This window comes from Sciurus carolinensis, chromosome 12, assembly GCF_902686445.1.
Source record: "Sciurus carolinensis chromosome 12, mSciCar1.2, whole genome shotgun sequence".
NCBI lineage: Eukaryota > Metazoa > Chordata > Mammalia > Rodentia > Sciuridae > Sciurus > Sciurus carolinensis.
In genome coordinates, this window is record NC_062224.1 from 108,334,701 (window position 1) to 108,355,743 (window position 21,043).

Below are 21,043 nucleotides of genomic sequence, written 5' to 3' on the forward strand. Positions count from 1 at the left end.
AGGACAAGCAGTATGTTCCTGCTTACTCCTGCCTTGTCCTTTGTGATCATCTATATTAGTTCTTCTAGGAGGGGCAGCTGAGCTTGCACAACTTCTTTTTGCACCCATTCATGGTTCATGGTTCTTTCCCTTCCTTCCCATAGATGTTGACTCCTAGGCTCTTCCTTTACAAATACCCTTCATGCTAAATTCCGTCTCCGCTCATTTCCTGAAGAAACCAACCTGACAGGTCAAAGAAAACCACTCATTCTCCCTATCCTTGAAAATCTCCCTTTGACTGTGATTTTTCATTCAACCTATACTCCATCTTTTTAAAAACTTTGCAAAACAAAAGTTCTGTGTCAGCTTTTTGGTGCTGTGACCAAACTATTTGACAAGAACAACTTAGTAAAGGAAAGATTTATTTTGATTCATGGTTTCAGGGGTCTCAGTCAATCGATGGCCAGCTCCATTGCAGAAACATCATGGTGCAGGGACGTGACCGAAGAAAGGTGCTCAACTCATAGTAGCCAGAAAGGAGTGAGAGAGAAAAAAAGAGAGAAAGAGAGAGAGGGAAAGAAAGAGAGAGAGAGAGAGAGAGAAAAAAGAAGAGGAGGAAGAGGAGGAGGAGGAGGAGGAGACTAAGAGACATACATAGTCCCCATGATCACACTTCCAGTGACCTACTTCTTCCAGCCATGCTCCAACTACTTCTAGTTACCAACCAGTAGTCTATTCAAATTATTAATCCATCAAATGAAATAATCCACCAATGAGGTTATAATTCTCATAATCCAATCATTGAATCACTGAATCTTGCTGCACTGGGAAGAGGTTTAGTTGACTTTTCATTTCTGTGACCAAAATACCTGACAAGAACAACTTAGAGGAAGAAAAGTTTATTTGGGGCTCACAGTATCGGAGGTATCAGTTCATAAATGTCTGACTCCATTGCTCTGGGCCCAAGGTGAGGCAGCACACCACAGGGGAAGGGCCCAACAGGGGAAGTTCCTCAGCTCACAATGGGGTCAGAAAGCAGAGAGGGAGGTGGGTACACACAGTCACAGAGAAGATGCACCTTTCCAGAGCACACCCCAAGTGACCAACCTCCTCCAGCTATGCCCCACCTGCCTACAGTCACCACCCGTCAGTGCAATCAAATTAGGATGGACTGATGAGGTTACGGCCCTCACAATCCAATCACTTCACCTCTGCACATGCCTGCATGAACACAGTCACTTTGGGAGGACACCTCATATCCAAACCATAACAGGGCTCTTGCTTTTAACACATGAGCCTGAGGGGACATTCCAGATCCAAAGTATAACAGGTGTTCCGCCTCCTTTTCTGGCCTCAGCCACCTCCCCTTTTCAATCCAACGCAGGCACAGTACTACCTCTTCACTCTATTCTGCATCTGAAGTAGTATCAATATGCTCCCAATTGCCAAGGCTAAGCCCTCATATCTCATTATTTATTCATTTGTTTACCAAACATTTTGAACATTACAAGCAGGTTTGATGCTCAGTACTGGGTATACCTCCAGGACTACACATCTCTTCTCCCAAGATCCATACAATTCACAGGATGGAGAGATGGACAAGAGAGTGAAGGATGCAGGCACTAGGCTAGCTGGGGTTTGGGAGGGAAGTTCAGGAAAGACTAGGCTTTAAAAAGGAAACTATCCTTAAGCTAAATCATCAGATGTAAGCGTATATTTACTGGGGAGACCAAGCAGAAGAAACATTTACAGAAAAATTAAAACATGAATTTTCCACCCAGGAAGTTATGGAGATATGAAAATTCTGGCATATTCCAACACTGTTCTGCCACTGTTCAAGCCCTAAAGAATGGAGCTGGCTATCTGTGGACTGAGACCTCAGCAATGGTGAGCCCACAAATAAACTTTTCCTCCTTAAAATTGTTCTTGTCAGGTCTTTTAGTCACAGCAATGAAAAAGCTGACGGAAAAAGAATTTGGTACCAAGAAATGGGGTCATTGCTGTATCTAACCTGACCATGTGGTTCAGAAGTTTTAGGAACTTTTTGGAGTTTGTGGGAGAAATTTTGGAAAGTTTAGTGATATAAGCTGGAAAAGTTTAGATTGTCGTAAGCAGAGATCAAAGGGTGACTGATAGGAGCTCAGAAGACCAGAAAGCTGATAGACTGTGCCCAGAAAGACTAGGGTCAGAAAGTTTAAGAGAAGGCCTCTATTAGAAATTGGATGAGAGGCCATTCATGTTAAGTTCTGGCTAAGAAGTTGTCTGCATTTTGCCTGTGTGCTGAGATTTTCCATGAAGCTGAATTTAAAAGATGATGGACTTCTTAATCTGGTGGTGTTATGGGTTGCAGCTTAAGAACAGACCGATCACCACTGAGAAGTCCAAATTTGAGTGTCTTTATTAAGCCGGCTGCTGACTGTCTCACACAATGCCCCCAAAAATGGCTATTGGGAGAACAGCCCTGCCATAGGGTTGTAGGGGTTCTTATACCAAAAATCACATCAACCATGTCTGTTGCTATGATTTGAAATTACAAACTAACATCATGAGATCATCAACAGAGGGAGAAATGGGTCAAAATGACCCTTACCTAGGTACAAATTAAAGAATGGTTGCTAATATCCACACAATCACCGTTCACATGGTACATTGTTTAGGAGCAACAGGAATCAAAAGAGAGCAATTTTTCTTTACATAGGAATTGTCATTCTGTATTGTTAAACATGTCACACTAAGTAACTGATGATGGGTACAGAGGCAGGGTGTTCCCATGGGAGAAGCTTATTTCCGACATAACATGGAATCTCAGAGCAAAATGGAGTCTGTTTAGTCATTTCCCTTAGAGTCTGGCCTGTAATATTCTCATGGAGCCAGCTCTGTCAGCCCATCACAGGGGAGAAATTTCTAGGCAGCATAATATTCACATGGTGGTATGGATATTGCTGGTAGCTTTTAGCCAAATTTACTGTGATCACCAGGAGCAGAAAGCAGATCTCCCAAATTTGAGAAACTTGTAGTTTGACCAGAAAACTGTGAGTACAACTGAGGCTAAGAAAGTGGTGGTAGTTAAAGAGATTATGGCCACTAAAGAGATGGCTTGAGGGCATCTCGGGAATTGGCAAGATCAAACCCATCTCAGGTTGAAGGCTACAAAAGAAAAAAATTCCTTTCAGAAAAGACCATGGGGGCACCCTACTTACACAGGGTGCCCAGGAAGTTTGTGCAACATGCTCAGCCACCCAGGCACTCATAGCCTACTGCACCCAAGGTCATGCTAGTTCATTTACATATTATTTAGGGCTACCTTCATACTGACAGCTGTGCCAAGTAGATGTGATACAGATTGTATGACACAAACCCCAAAATGTTCTTTAACTGGCTCTTCACAGAAAATGTTTCCCAATGCCTAGTATAGAGAGAAAGTACCATGGGTTTTAGAATAAACTGAATTTGAATTTTAATTCTATCTGTATCTCTACTAGTTATGTTATCTAAAGTGCTTATCATCTATGAATTTTAAGATAATCATTTTTAAAATGGGAAAAATCATATCTACAATAGAGAATTTGTATGAGAATTAATCGTAAAATATCTGGAATGGAGTAAATTTCAATAAATGTGTTTATTCCCTCCTGTATAATGTTGGGGATTCTCATCTTTTAAGTCCAATAAATTATGCATGCATTGCATTTTCTGTTAAAGATTCATATTCAGTGTTAGCTAGTTGAACCCAAACCAAAAAAAAAAAAAGGAAGAAATTATGGTTAAAAGGATTCAGACTTCATGTAGCAAGGGTTTCCAGGGAGACGTCGTAATCTGTAACTGACATGGAGGACCGTGGTGGCTAAAGTCCTGTGAGCACTTTCATGGTTTCTGTTAGGACTGCTAACCAGTCCAGCCTGAGTGAGATCTTTCAGACTGAAGACATTTTAGAACAACCATGAAAGTAAACATAAACATATGATCTTGTATATGTTGATTGGCTCCCTGTGAACCAAACAAGTAGCTATTGCATGACTGCTTCTCAAATTGCTTGCTTCTCAAATTGTTGTCCAGATTACTTGAATTCAAAACGGTTTCTGGAAGAAATAATGCTTTAGTTTTCCTCTGTTCTTTGATGTTCCTAGAGTTTACAATAAGCACTTAATAAATCCTGTGAACTAGGTTCATAGAAATTTGGTCCTATGAGGATTTAGAAGGAACCCGCAAAGGAAGGAAGTCTTAACCTTGAGGGTCTAACATTTGTCTCCTTATTTGTGACACATTCCCTGTCTATTCCAGTGCTTGGTTCTAAGTTTGGTGTACTGCAGGTGCTTAATGAGTGCTGATGGAATGAGGCAAAAGAGTTCAAAGGAATGAACATGGGACCAGGCAGAAGACTAAATTTGAATTTTAGGTTTACCACTTTGTACTTGAATCATGTAGAAAAAGCACTTTGAATCTTTGATTCTTACTTTCCTCATCTGTAAAACTGGAAAGCATCTACTTTGTCAAGCTCACAGGGCTATTGTAGGGATGAAATTAAAAAGTATATGAGAATGCACTTTGCAATTTGACTTTAAAATGTGTGTATTTTTGCAAATAATAAAAAAGAATCTATACTTCATGCTATATAAGAAAACTCTTATATTCTTGGTCTACTTGGCTCAAGATTAGAGGAAAATAGACAATGTTACCTCAGTAAATATGGGCTACAATGATATAATTTATTGGGCAAGTAGCATTTTAGCAAATGAAAGATTTTGAAAAGATATTTTTAAGACTAATGTTTTCCAACACTGCTGTTTCTCACTTATGCAGTAAGTTTATCTCAGATCCACTGCTTACAAATAATATTTGTACATCAAATCAAGATTAAATTATACTAAAAGGAAGAATAAAGGGTCAGAAATTCTTGTAGTCCTCAGAAAAGTTTTCTTAAAAAATTTCCTAACTAGCTTATTTTTAAGAAAACACTTTCTAATTTTTATGTGGTATCAAATGGATTTGTGAAATTTATATTTTCTTAATAGATTTTATGTATTAGCATGACTTTCAATGATATTCAAGATTTTTTTTTCCTGGTGTAAGGACTCTGCTCCTGGATCCCTTATAAGAATAGGGCACAAACTTAAAATACATGAGGTAGCAAATTGATATGCATTAGTAGAATTCCAGTCGGAGATTTCTGCTTCCGGCTATGATAGAGTAGCTTATAATAGAACAAACACTCCTGACAAGAATAACCATAAAATATGAATTAAGTTAAAAAATGTTTGAAAGTATTTGAGAGCAACCAAGACCTAAGAGCCTAATACTGCCAAAGGAAAGAAATCACAGTGAGGAGCTTAATGTCCTGGGCTACTTCAGCCTCAGAGGCACTTTTCATATCCCCAGCTAGCACAATAGGAGTGTTAGAAGTCAAGCAAAAGTTGGCTGGAGAGAGGCCCAAGTGCCAAGAGGAGTTCCCGGCAGACACAAACCGCTGGGGAAAGAGAGACGGCACTTCAGCGACTCAGGTGGAGGGCCCAGTACCAGCTTCTAGTGGAGGCACTAGGGCTAGGCGGTGGGAGAAGAGAAGAGTGTGAACATTTTAGGTCTCACAAATAAAAAGCACAAGTTCAATTCTTCTTAATTACTTATTGGACTAAGGTAATGCTTCCCAATTCTTAATACATGTCAAAAAAATCATCTCAAAGGTGTCATTAATCAGAATCTCTACAGTGTATCCAGTGCCTGAGAGCCAGTTAAAACATTATTCAGTACGACAATAGAGAGACCCAGATGAATGAAAATTAAGAGATAAAGAGTCAACCAAAGCACAGCTCGGGTCACTAAGATATTAGTGCTTCCAGACACAGACTTTAAAATGATTGGATTTATTTTTAATAGACTACGAAATAGAGAATTCCAAAAACAATAAGAATATATAAGAAAAAATAAATAGGTATTACTAGATACTAAATTTAAAAGATATATTCTTGTTTTAAAAGAATTAATTCACCAGGAAGATAAATAAATTCTAAAATTTTATATAGGCTATTTCCAATTTCCATAGTTCCCATATCCACAAATAACATGAATAACAATTTACTTAACTAAAACCAGTCTCTCAACCACATGATTCAAACTTCAGATAGCACACAATATATTAACTGCAACTGTATGAAGTACAGGTTTCACTTCTAGCCTTTCAGTCTGAAAATCGCCATGCAAATAACCGATGGGCATCGGGACCACTACCAATCACATCACTTCTTTCAGAGTCTGTCACTGAGTGGTCACTGGGTACTTATTATCTGGGTCACACAGACATTACATACATCCTTGTGCTGACTCCTTATTTCCAGTGATTCACCCACATGACACTGTGAACATGGATAATCAAGAGAGAGAACTGATCAATAAGGATAAAATTGTAGCAAAGAAAAGAAAAATGATAGTGCTACCAGTGATCATGGAAGAACTCGCCAACTCTAAGAATATTGACTCGGGTGCCAATCAAGAGACGCTTGACACACAGCCCGAGAGACTCAGTGAGTGGAATTGTCATCACAAACAAGAAGAGCGGTTTTGACAAAAAGAATGAATACATCCCAGAGGAAACGATGTCAATTTAAAAGTTCACGTTAAAGGAACGCTCACAGATGATTCCTAACACTGAAAGTGTGACAAACAGCCTGCTGGAAGCTGATCTCAAGGTAGCAAAGGACACAATGATTCACCAAGGCACAGTGACACTGCTTGCTTTGCAACGTATGTTGCGTGATGAAGAAAATGCAGGACATGTTCAAGCTACCCTTGGAATGTTTATTTTTTTTTTAACAAGGTGATGCAACACTTGAATTCTCCATGTTTCTAATGTTTTGAATGATAGTGAACTAAAGAAATATTAGTTTTGCTGTTTCCTCATTGCCTGATATGTATGACTAAAAAGTAAGGCAGCATTTAATGTTGTGGAAAACACGTATAGGTCACAAAACGGTTGCACTTCTCCCATGGACTACCATTTGATTTGCACGGTTTCAGCCTCATTATCATTTGCAAGTCCCACCGCACCACCATGCCAAGCGAGGACTGTCTGCGTAGTTAGTAATATAGCCTCAAAGTGTATGAGCTTAAAAAGGACAAAACTAAAGAAGAAATAGATAAATCCAAGATTATGGTGGGAGATTTTTAACATTCATCTCTTAGGGACTGAGGGACACGGCACAGAAAATAGATAAAATGAAGATGATGTAGGAAATTTTAAGAACATGATGGACAAATGACCTGCCAAATACACAGAATGCCATAGCATCTGAAAATTGCTAACCACATACTCCTTTTACGCACAGTATTCACCAGTATTGACCATATGCTGATTCATAACTCAAGGCTCAACAAATTTCAAGGGATTGATACAAATTAAAAAGACTGATTTATAGGATAGCTATAAATCGAAACAAAAAGGTAGCCAGGCATGGTGGTACATGTCTGTAATTTCAGCAGCTAGGGAGGCAGAGACAGGAGGATCACAAGTTCAAGGCCAGCCTCAGCAACTTAGTGAGATCTTGTCTCAAAACAAAAAACAAAAAGGGCTGGGGATGTAGCTCAGTAGTAAAGTGTCCCTGACTTAAATCTCTAGTACCAAAATGAAACAAAAAAATGGCAACCAAAAAATGCAGAAATATTTTCAAGTTAAACAACAAATAAATAATTCAAGGGTCAAAAAAGAAATCACAATCAAAATTTTAAAACATGCTTGAACTAAAGGATAGTAGAAATAAGGTATGTGTAAACTTGTGCTTACAAAGTGAGAGAAGAATGGAGGAACTTTAGATTAAGTAGAGAGAAATGAGAGCGGGGAGGAGGGCTATAAAAGATGGTGGAATGAGACAGACATCATTACCCTACGTACACGTATGATTACACGAATGGTGTGACTCTACATCGTGCACAACCATAGAAATGAAAAGTTGCACCCCATTTATATTCAATGAATCAAAATGCAGTCTGTAAAAATAAAAGAAAAATTAAAACATTTAAAAAAAAAAGAAAAGTAGGCCTTGGGGCTGGAGTCATAGCTCAGAGGCAGAGGGCTTGCCAAGCACGTGCAAGGCACTAGGTTCGATCCTCAGCACCACATGAAAATAATAAATAAAATAAAGGTATTGTGTTCATCTACACATAAAAAACTTTTTTAAAATGTGGTTCTTAATGAAATCACATATAAAGGGGAGGGGCAAAAAAATCAATAAGCCTTATCTCAAGGTAGTAGAAAAAGAAAAGCAAGTTAAAAGTAAACTTAAAGGAAAAGAAAAGAGCTCAGTGGGAGAGCACATGTAGCAGGCACTGAAAAAAATAAACAACAGCAAAAGGGGAAGAAATGATGGAAAATAAGAACACATGGATCTTTGACTGTTGCTTAAAAAGATTAATGAAAAGTTAATTAAAATGATAAATGTTTAGCAAGACTGAACAAAAATACATAAGAGAAAAGACACGAATTAACTATAACATGAGTGAAAAAATTATCCCAGAGATGATAGAAACAGTACCAAAAATATAGCAAGACATCATAACAAACTTAGTAAGTTTGATATTTTAGGGAAAAAAATGGTCAAAGTATTTGAAAAAATCAACTTCCAAAACTGGCCTAAGATGATAGAGAAAAACCTAAATTTTCCTATATTTGTTTACAAATTTTAATTTATTATTTAAATTTTTTTCCTCAAAGAAGATTCCAGGCTCAGATAGCTTCAATAGTAAATGCCTCAAAAATCAACAAAAACCTTACACAAAATATTCCAGGGGACTGGGGAAGAAAGACACTTACGTTAGGCATCATACTCTTGATCATAAAACCTGATAAGACGTAGAATGAAGAAAATTAGGAACCAAGCTCTCAGAGGAAAGAACAAAATGCCTCCAAACAGACTCCAGACCATTTCGAAAGGGGAGTACATCACTTCTCAGTTGGTGTTTGTTTGTTTGTTTCTTAAGGCATCTAAGGTTGGTTTAGTATTTTAAAATTTATCAGTATAAGCCGGGATATTAATAGAAGCAAGGAGAAATAAAATGATTATCTCAATAAATGCAGAAAAAGCATTTGATAAAATTTGACTCTTCCTCAGAAAACCATAAAATATCAATAAGAGAAATTAAAGACTTAAATAACAAGGAAAATATTAGAAGACTCAGTGTTTTAGGATGGAAACTCTTCCCAAATGGATTTATAGCTTTAATGAAATCTCAGTAAAAATTGCATTTGTTTTTTTCACATGTGCAAATTGATAAGTTCATTCCAAAATTTATATAAAATTCAAAGGACCAAGAAGAGCTTATACAATCTGGAAGAAAATGAACAAATACCTAGAGCTTACATTATTAGATTTTAAGACTCATTACAATGTCCAGTACTAAAAATATATAGTATTTAAATGTACAATATTAGTGTAAAAACACTAATCAAAGAAAATTAATATAGAATTAATTTAGAATTAATATAGAATTAATTAATTAATATAGAATTAATTTATATTAATAAAATTAACAGAATTAATGAAGTTCCACATCTATATGATCAATTGATTCATGACCAAGGTGACAGCATTGCACAGTGGGAAAACAAACGTTTAATGTGAACAAGAAGGTTCTAGAACTACTGAGTCTTGGTGGGGGAAAGTGGCTTGATCCCTACCTCACACACACACAGAAATTCCAGATGAATTGTAGACATGAACATGAAAGACAATATGGGGAAAGCAGATCTTTGTGGTAGGCAAAGATTTATTACATTACATAAAATGCTTCAACCCTGTGGCACAAGAAAAGACTGGACATCAGTAAGATTTAGAGTTTCAATTCTTCTAAAGATGTCACGAAGAACAAGGTACAGTTCTCAAGGAGTGCTGGAAGACGTTAAAGAGCAGGGAACTTCAAAAGGGTTTATATGCAGAAAATTATAAAATATAATCTCAGCTATGAAGAAAATGACACACAATCCAATAGAAAATTGAGCACAAGATCTGATCATGCCTTTCAGAAAGGAAAAAGGAAAAAGATATACAAATGGCCAGTATAAATAAAAAGGTTCCCAATCTCGTTACCCAGACAATACAAACGGAAACCATGGAGGGTTACTTTGACATACTCAACAGAAAGATTGAAATTAATATTTAAAATGCCAAGTATTGATGAAAAGGTGAGGTAATTAAAACACAAACCTCTGGTGGAAGTACAAAGCAGTACAACCACTGTGGGAAATTATTTGGGATTATCTACCAAAGCTGGCCTACCAATGATTGATCATTTCCAAATGTACCCCTCAGTTTACACATGTTCACCAACAGAAGTGTACAGAAAGGTTTCATAACAGAACAATTTGTAATAGGAAAAACTGAAAAATTAAGCGTGATGCAGGTATTCAATATATGAAGATAACCAACCATATAGATATTAGAACGGTAAAATATATTGCAAGTTCATACATCGGAAGGGAGCACTGCATTGGAAATGAACACTACCAGTAGGGCAAGCAGTTGGAATTAACCCCACAGGTGTTAGGTTGAATGAGAGAGACTTGGACACAAGGGATATTGACAGTAAAGTTTTTCTAATTAAGTTAAAACAGGCAAAACTAATCAATAGTGATAGAAATAAAAGTAGTCAACACCCCTGTGGCCTAACAACAGACAAGGCCACAAGAGAGCTCAGTGTGGCCAGTGTCAGTGCCCTGCTTCTTGATCTGTGGGGTGGCCAGAGAGCAAGTTCCGCTCCCCCAAATTCGCTGAGCTGTGTGTTTCTGATTTTTGCACTTTTCTGTGTGGATGCCACTTCAATGCAGTGATCATGTGGATAGAAATCCAAAATTCAAAAAGAGGTGAAAACAAATTCAAGATATGAACTCTTTGAGATAACAAAAGGAAATTTCCTGAAAAACAATTCAAATGAAAATTTTACACACACCTGCACTCGGATGTGGATGTGTACACATGTGTACTCCTACCTACAACTCTCCCAGAAAGCACAGGAGCCACTTACTTTAAGCCAAACCTCATCCTCCTTCTCCAAGATGCCTTCTGGCTGCTCACTCCCTTCATCCTGAGGTTGTTTTCCATTGGTAACACAGGGAACCCAGCCAGGAAGGGAATGCTGCTTGGGGAAATCTGGAAGGTGTGACGTGCAAATCTGAAAAGCAATTTCAACCAAAAATTAAGTGTGGAACGTGAGAGAGAAGTGAAGACAATGAAACTCTCCAGTGTAAAACCAAATTGTTTCTCTCCTCTTGGGTTCCTAATAACCCCATTATTGGCAGGAAAACTTTTCCCAGTGTAGAATTTCTCAATGTTCTCTGTTAGCCTCGAGATATAGCTTGCTAGAGTAGAAATACATACATGACAACTCTCAATGCACTGTCAGCCCAGGGATCTTGCCCAAAGAATAGTTCTGGAAGATTTCAGGTAACTGTTCCCAAGATTAGCCACTGAAGTCTTTCAGGAATAATGGTCAGGTCTTCACCATGCAGCACCGACTGGCCCCAAGAGGGAGTATGGGAATCATTGAGCATTTGGATGAATAAAGGAGGCAAGGAGCAGGACTCTGGGAAACTTCTCCCACTTCACTCAGGAAAGGCAGACAGGTGGGACTGAAAGCCACTTCAGGGAGATGTCACTAACTCAGAATCTTCCAGTTCCCTAACTTCCAGTCAATAGGCAGGAAATCAAAGGAGAAAGATGGCCAATTAGGCATAGAGGGTGGCAGAAAATCCTACTCGACTGATGAGATCCATTTCCCCTCACTTTCTTATTAACCAACTCCAGCTTTGCTCAAGTTTATCCAGTTCATAAGTACTCAGGGTTCCTTTCCACTGGACTCGACGAAGTAGCCTAGATCTGACCAATGACCTGAGTGGAAGCCTACAGTGCTGAACTTCCAGAAAAGCTGCCAACTCCCCTGTAAATGGAAAGGCTCAGCTGGCGTGCACGCATTTCCCTTTGGCCTGCTGTCTTCTTCTACTTAAAACACCAACTTCATGCCGAGGGGAGGGCAGCCATGGTAAGAGAGGAGGAAGAAAACTGCAAGCCAATGACGGAAGTTCTGGAATACACAGGCAACGGGGCCTCGAATGGTCGCCGCAGAGATGGCTCCTCACGTGTGAAATGCAATGATTTTATCCTGGCCTGAAACGGATGGAGGACTCTCTCATTTCTGTGACAGGACTGTATTGCCCATCTTTAGGATGAATGGGAGTCTATTTGGCAATGGAAGCATCTAGAATGGTACCCAAGTGTCGAGAGTCTTTAATCTTCCTTTAGTATTCAACTATAATTCATAAATGTCAGTACAGCATCTTAGAGTCCTCAGAGGATCTCCTATCTATTTAGGTGGATATCCATAAACTACATACCTAAGGATTTTTTTTTAGGATTTCTCCAATTATTATTATTATTATTATTATTATTATTATTTAAATAAAAGTGCATTTGATTTTTAATACGTACTTTAATATGATTCTTATAATAAACCATTCAGTTAAATGCAACAGATACTAACATACTCATTGGGACCCTGAGAAGATAAGTAACTTGCCACTACCCACTACCAGTAGTGTAACCCAGGTCCTCCGACTCCCTACTACAGTTCTCTATTCTTTTAAGATAAATTCTCCCAAACACAGAACCCAAATATAATTTCTGACATGGGTACTCAAGAGTAAAATTGTGAGATGCATATGTCTACCTTGGAATCAGAAACTCCCAGATGAAGCCAGGGAGGTTAAGTGGGATGAACCAAGGGGCGGGACTTCATGGCTAATCTGGAATCTTTCCCTTAACACGTTCTGAGATCAGTGAGGACAAAAGTTGGGGTCAACATCTAGAATAAAATGTGAGTGCCTACTACGTATGTGGGAGCCTCACTTGACAATTGTGCTCAGCCTTGACTCGGTTCATCTGGCTTCACTTACCATGGAATGAGGCTCTCCTGTCACCAGGGAGACAGGACACTTCTTCTTGTCCTCACGAGAGGAGTAAGCCTGGGTGGCCCACTGGTCCAAGTATCCTTCAGGAGTATGGAGGCCACAGTCTCTGAAGCCGGTTTCCTTCTCAAAAGGCTCACAAATCCCATCTCCCTCATACGTGTAGCAAAGGCTTGGTTCCCCTGCCAAGAAATGAGTAGGACCCCGTGTTTTTATATTTCATGGGGAAAAAATTAACAGGAGCGTGTTTGCAGCACTCCGCCCTGGCCCACTGGGTCCTGTGATTGCCACTTGACCTGGTACCACCCCAAACACATACACACCACCTCTCTGAGGAGGAAGGTCCCTTTGTCATCATGAGCATCCACCTCATGACAAAGTCACACAAAGGGTGAGAACTGGGAAGAAAGAACAGGCAGAACAAAAGCAGCTATAAGGGGAGCGTGGGAAGAAATCTTAAGTAAGTTAAGCGAAACACTTAGAGAAAGTTGGAGGTATAAGAGAAGTAGGAAAAAGAACAAAGAATTCCAGTAAATGGAACACTGCATTATATGTTCAGATCCCCTTTACAGTCTTTGAAATATTAAGATATTTAAGGGGGTTGTCCACGGGATTGTTTCCCGTGATCATTTTGTGGATGGTGCTTCTCTGACCAGATAACTGCTCTGAACTAGAGACAGGGGTTTGAGACTTGTAAGGTGTTGTAGGTTTTCTTTCTTTCATGTGGAACAACCATGTGAGGTGTGCGTTTTCGGGGGAAGCCTGAGTCTCAGCCTGTCTAAGTGACCTGCCAAGGCACACTTGACCCCCGAGGCAGGTTCACTGGCTCTGGGTGCTCTGACCAGTGAGAAGGGACTATGGGGAAGCAGAGCGAGCCCCCACGCACTGGGCCAGCTCCACACTTGCTAGTGCGGTAACCTCCCCTGAGGGGAGAGCGTGGACCCCCACAGACACGTGGGCTTGCTTTCTCCACAGGTAGAAAGCAGAGAAGCGATCACAAAGCCATCAAATAAGTTCTCTGGCACATGAACCAAGACACAGAATAAGGAATATTAACTGCACAGTTCTTATTTCTCGTATCTACCTAGAAGAGTGAGACACTAAAGTAAGATCGAGATTGAAAGGAAACCGACACCAAGGTGCATGTTCAGTAAGATCGTTACTAAAACTCACTGTTCCTGAACCAGGCTTTGGTCCTTACCTTACAGCATGCCCGTAGGGCTACTCGAGTGACTTGTCAGTGCCCTGTCTCCTTGGTGACTCTATCTGTGCCCAGGACCAGACACTGTCCACAGGATGTGGTGCTGAGCCTATCTGAGGCTTCTGCTCCTGCGTTCCATCAAACCTGTGACCAACGCCAGCCTCGCTCCAAAGTGCCTTTGGAGTCTTTCCCATGATGATTCCCCTCTTTCTCTTTATGGTAATCTCACACACACACACACAAAATGTTTCCTATTACAACCCTGTGACTGCTTTTTCTTGTTGTCTATTGTTTTTTAACCACGGAATTAAGATTGTTGTCATGTTGTATTTTCAAATCTATCTGAAAACAGCAGACTACTTTTAAAATACGTTTCCAATGGTTCCTTCCAATCTAATCTTTTGAAAAATGAATAAGACAGAACTATACACTAACATAAAATGACCTTATTATTCCCTGAAAAAGATGTCTAATAGGTGGAACATACCATTTTAAGTTTACCCAGTAAGTAATTTAAATATAGTCTTAAATATAGTATTTAAGTATAGTTAAAATAATTTAGATATAGTCTTACTGGAGTTAAAGGCTAAAGAAATATGACTCAAACTTTATGGGATCTAATGTGATAGAAAAAGTAAAATCTGCTCTTAGGTTAAATGAGACTCAAGCCACACTGGGGGAGGCAGTGTTTGGGGAATGTATGTTTATTTTCAATATGAGACCACTGTGTGACTATCAAAAAGAAAGGATGCAAACAGAGGTGGCATTAACAAATACTTGTGCACAGGGGGAGGAAATCAGCTCAGTGTATTCCGCATGGCCAGACCACATCTGGAGTATTGGATTCCTTTCTGGGCATTGACCACACAAAGCATGCCAGCTTGGGGTAAGAGGGAAGGGTCTGGAAACCTAATCACATGAGGGGATGTTTGGGTTGGCAAGGAGAGTAATGAGGAGGCATTTGAAATATCTGAATGGTAGTCAAATAAAACAGGAAAAAAATGTATCCTCTGTAGTCTCATAGCAAGGAAAACGCACTTGATTGAACACGAGGGAAGCTGAATTCCAGGGCTGGCTCTGCAGAGGCCTTGTTGTGTGCCCTGGGATGAGTCACCTCAATGTTCTGAGCCTCAGTTTACAGAATGGAAAAGGGAAGGATTTTTTTTTTTTTCTTGGTGGTGCTGGGGATTGAACCCAGGGCTTTGTGCTTGCGAGGCGAGCACTCCACCAACTGAGCTATATCCCCAGCCCAAGGGAAAAGGGAAGAATTTTATAATAGTAAAGCTAAAGGACATTCTTCACTGCTAGAATTATGTAAGTAAAATCTGTGGGCATCTCCCTCAGGAATTGGTAGAGGGGTTTCTACAAGAGAAGCTAGATGGTATCATGAACGGATCAGGTCTCTCTCAGACCCTTGCACGTGACAGGCACTGAATTCATGGTCCTCCTGAAGGCTTGGTACACTATGGACATTTGTTTGCTGAACAAATGTTTGGATGTATGGATAGATGAACGGGTGGATGATTACTGAGATCCTACGATTTAGTTCTTGCTCAAGAGAGCAGGGGTATTTGTGTGTTCTATACAGTACCTGAAACCTTAACAAATTCTACACGATTAAAATCACAGCCTACCTCATCTTGAGATTTGAAGACACTGAAGTGTTTTTAAATGGACAGTGATTTAAAATAACTGATGCATGTTGTGCTCCGGAGATTCACTGCAACCAATGCCTCTGGGGGTGGAAAATAATCTGCCCTGAAGAAACCTTCAATGGCAGCTTGCATCAGCTTTGGGAGAGTGGTGTCGATGGGCTCCCTAGCACTGAGGGTCCAGGGTCAGTCACCTCACTGTGGTCTATTATCAGTGATTCTCCAGGACTGAAATGACAAGCCTCTCAGTTATCCTTCAGTTATCCTTCTGAGGTTATCCACTAAGCACAGACTCTCAGGGAGACGTCCTGCACTCTTTGTGGCTTGGAATGTTTTCCCACCCCTATTTGTATGTAGAATCCATGTACTTGTGCTACTTATCTGACATTTTAGTGTTACACATGAGGGCTAAAGAGAAATCCTTGGCAACATTAAGCCAGGAAGCACTAAAGTTTCATAATGTGTTATAATTTTAATCTAGAAATGTCCCCCCAAAAGCTCATGTTTTAAGATCATGATCCCCAATGCAGGTAGGTTGAGAGGTGAGTTTTTTTAAGGCAATGATAAGAGCTATAACCTCATCAGTGGATTAATCCATTTTACTGATTAATAATTTGAATGGCCTACTGGGTGGTAACTGTAGGCAGGTGAGGTGTGGCTGGAGGAAGTAGGTCACTGGGGGTGTGCCCTTGGGGACTGTGTCTTATGTGTCTGACTCCTCATGCAAGCATATGCACATGCGCTCTCTCTCTCTCTCTCTCTCTCTCTCTCTCTCTCTCTGCCTCTTGGTTGCAGTGAGCTGAGCTGATTTCCTCTTCTTCCTTGATGTTCAGTGTCACCTCAGCCCAAAGCAACACAGTTGGACTACTGTGGACTGAGAACACTAAAGTCGTGAGCCCAAAATAAACTTTTCCTCCTTTAAGTTGTTTTTATCAGCTAGTGTGGTCCCAGAAACAAAAATCTGACTAACATGGTTTAACTGAAATTCTAGAGCTGCATTCCCTTGGTTCAAATCCTGACTTTAAAATACTTCTTAGCAAATAAGCACATGCAAGTTTTTAAGCTGTCTATGCCTCAGCTTACTTTCCTCATAACTATGCTACATGTTAAATCATGAGATAATATATGTGGAATTTGTAGTGCCTGGGATACAATGGAAAAATCAAATGTTGTTGCTATAATTACCATAACATTAAGCTATATGTTACAGGATATCAGGAACTCACAAAAATTATACACTCGAATGCCTCCAAAAATAAGTAATTCCCACCGGGAACCCCTAAACTCACCCACACAGTTGAAGCCTTTCTCTAGCTGACATGCCCTTGAACAGCCATCTCCATTCAGCAGGTCTCCATCGTCACACTCCTCTCCCAGGTTCCTAGGAGTACACACAGATACACACGCAGATGCTTTTCTTGTTCTGTTACCATCATTTTAACTTCTTAAGTTTCCCCATTATACACTAACAAGTGCAGGCTGGGTAAAGTAGAGCTAAGAGAATGGTTTTACAGAAAAAAATAAATAAATACATTCAAAGTGATACGATTTCAGCAAGATTGTTGATTGGTATGTCCGGTGGGTTGTGGAAATTCCTAGAAGTTAAGTAGCTCATGACTCAAAAACATCTAGAAGATTCCCATGAGAGTTCTGATTGTGTTTCTGGTAGAGGATCTTGAACTTAGAAAAAGCTTACTAATCCCAGGATGAATAGTCCTAAAAATTACTCATTTGCAACCTTCAACTTGGCTGAATTTATTAGTTCCATCAGGCTATAAAATCAGCAGCACCGCTATACACTACCCGTCAATGATCTGAAATAGAAATCAAGAGAGCAATGCCATTTACAATAGTGACCAAAGGATAAAACACCTAGGAATACATTTAACCAAAGAGCTGGAAGTTCTCTACAATGAAAATTATAAAATGTGGGTAAAAGAAATTGAAGAGAACACACACACACACACACACACACACTCACATACACACACACATGGAAAGACATCCTGTGTTCATGGATGGGAAGGATCAATATTGTTAACATGTCCATACTATCCAAAGAGATCTATGGATTCCAGAGAACTAGAAAAAAAGACATCTTATAATTTACATGGAAAAAAACACACATACACACACACACACACATACACACATACACACACACACACACACACACACACACATACCAAATAGCCAAAGAAATCTTAAGCAAAAGAACAAAGAAGGAGGCATAATACTTCAAAATATACCTCACAAAACAGCATGGTATTGGCATAAGACTGACACAGACCCACGGGACAGAACAGAGAGCCTATACAAGTCAACCCACATGCCCAGTGCCAACTGACTTCCAAGAAAGGTGCTGACGTGCACTGGAGAAAGGACTTCTCAATAAGTGGCGCTGGAAACTGGACGCCCCGGGCAGAAGAACGAAACTAGAGCCTTCTCCCCCACCAGTCACAAAGATCCACTCCAAATGGATTGAGGCTTAAATATAAGACACGAAACAAGAAGACATAAGGGAAACGCTTCAGGACATTGGAATGGTGACAATTTTTTGGACAAGACCTCAAAATCATAGGACACAAAAGCAAAAATAGAATAAAAGAAAAACTGGTGTAGAGTAAATAAATCAAGCAACAGAGGGAAGAGACAACCTCTGGAATGGGAGAGATCTGTCAAGGAGTTAATATCCAAAACAAATAACCTGATTAGAATGGTAATAGGCTTAAATAGACGTGGCCAAGTTATATGGAAAAATGCTCAACATCACTAATCACCAGGAAAATATGAAAACCACAATGTCCTCAGGCCAGTAAGATTGAGTATTATTAAAAAAGGAAAAAAAAAAGACAAAAGATTAGTGCTGGTGAGGATGTAGAAAAAGGGAACCCTTGCACAATGTTGGTGGGATGTAAATTAGCACACCTCTTAAGGAAAAAAAATATGAAGGTTTTCCCAAAAATCAAACTGTCATCTGACTCAGCAAGCCCACTGCTGGGTATATGTCCAAAGGAAATGAAATCAGTATGCCAAATAAACATCAGTATCACTATGCTCACTGCAGTTCTATCGCAACAGCTGAGAAAAAGAAACAAGCCAAGTGTCTACCAGCTGACCGGAGAATAAGGCAATGCGGTACATCCACACAAAGGAATACTCTTCAGTCATAAAGAGAAATGGAATCCTGTTATTTGTAGTAACATGGATGGAATTAGAGATCACTGAGTAAAAGAAGCCAGGCACAGAAGGATTAATGCTGCATGATCTCATTCATATGTGGAATCTAAAATAGTTGATCTCATGGAATTTGAGAGTAGATGGTGGTTACTAGAGGCTGAGCAATGGAAAGGAGAGGGATGGTGAAAGGTCAATCAATTTACAGTCAGGAGTAAGAAGTTCTGGTGTGCCGCTGGCAGTGGGGTAACTATCAATAATAATCATGCACTCTGTATTCAAAAAGCAAGAAGAAAGGATTTCGAATGTTTTCACCATACAGAAATGATAAATGTATGCTTGACCTAGCTTAAACGCTACATGATGTATATACATGTATGCAAGCATTACAGGGTATCCCATTAGTATGTATATTTTATTCTTTATGTATCAGTTAAAAATAAATTTAACTTTAAAAATTACTTGGCCATTAAAAACAAGAAAAGTTATTTTAATAACTCATAAATAAACTCAATAAGTTTATTTAATGGGAGAAAAAACCTACCAATCCCATGTAGATTGTTTTCTATTTATTTTCACCTATTATTTCCTTATATTTTCATTTCATTGCTTTTCTCTATCTAGATGCACTTGTAAAAGTTGCAATTTTGCAGAACTCCAATCTCTGGATTGTTTAATACCCAGAGACTTAGGTGGCCTCATTGCAGCTGTATCTCAGTCTAGGACATCTGTTGAAGAGTCAAGTTCCTGTTCTAACTCCTTACTACCACCTGGTGGCAGCTACCATATATTGCAAGGGAGAAACTGGCTGAGAGAAGAAAAATGTCATTCTGGACCTCGAATGATAATACAACTCATAACTATATGGGGATTGAGGTGGGTGAATTAGAGTGAGGGAAACATGAAGCATGTGTGACAAGAAGACACACATGACTTGAGCTCTTATGAAAAAACAAAGATTTGGCTATTTTTTGGGGGGGCGGGTACCAGGGATTGAACTTGGGGACACTCAACCACTGAGCCACATCCCCAGCCTATTTTGTATTTTATTTAGAGACAGGGTCTCACTGAGTTGCTTAGCACTTGGTTTTTGCTGAGACCAGCTTTGAACTCAAGATCCTCCTGCCTCAGCCTCCAGAGCCACTGGGATTACAGTACACCACTGCACCTGGCCAAAGAAAGAACTCAGATTTGGCTATTATAAATGGTTGCCATCTTTCTACTTGACTTCATCATGTCTACTGCAAGCACATATCTTAACTCATTAAAGTAAACTTTGTAATACAAAAGGGCTTTCAGACCCAGAAAATCAGTGGCTCTAACCATTATTCAAAATATATCCCATGGGGATGGATTAACGATTAAATAATTAGCTGTGAGAATGCTTTAAAATGAAGTTGAAGTATAGGATGGATGGAGGAGTGTAATAATCATGTTTTAAATGGTAAACTTTTAAATGAAGAAAGGATAAAAATAAGAAAAGAAATTAAGGAAACTGTACACTCTTTTGCTACATGAAGAATGGCATTCCATGGAAAGAGGCTACACTAGGGACCTAATCAAAGGTGTAGTCTCTGGGAAGTCTCCAAAATCTGTGCACCTCAATCTGCTCATCTAGGAGAGAGGATTGACCCACATCCGATTTCTCCACATGATGTCTAGGACAGTCTTGGAGGGCAGTACTTACATGTTTGTTTTGAAGATAATCTATGCATATTGTATATTATCTTGTGCAGTGCGACCCAATAGAAATACTATGAAAGTCACACATACAATTTTTAATTTTTTAGTAGCCACAAAGAGTAAAAAGCATGTAAATTAGTTTTAGTTATATTACATCCAACCTAACATATCTAAATGTTATCATTTCAATATGTAATCGGCATAAAATTATTAAGGTATGCTACATCCTTTTTTACATCCTAAGCCTTTGAAATCTAGTTTTTCACTTATGACATATCTCAATTTAAATACTTGATCTTTTATGTAAAATTCATAAAATATATAGTCGGAAAAGTAGATTCACCCACCCAAGTTATTCAAGCCTTTAAATTATACTTAAAGGTTTTCCAATAACTGAATTGAGTTTCAGTT

General features: G+C 39.2%; 1 protein-coding gene across 1 annotated transcript in view; it reads right to left on the minus strand.

Moving 5' to 3' along the window:
• The window catches only part of Pappa2 (pappalysin 2), a 249,632-nt gene that overhangs the window by 104,362 nt on the left and 124,227 nt on the right, over positions 1 to 21,043 (minus strand). Inside the window, 3 exon segments of the mRNA XM_047521747.1 lie at positions 10,984 to 11,130; positions 12,908 to 13,101; positions 17,062 to 17,153. Coding sequence (XP_047377703.1) covers positions 10,984 to 11,130; positions 12,908 to 13,101; positions 17,062 to 17,153 — 433 coding nt within the window.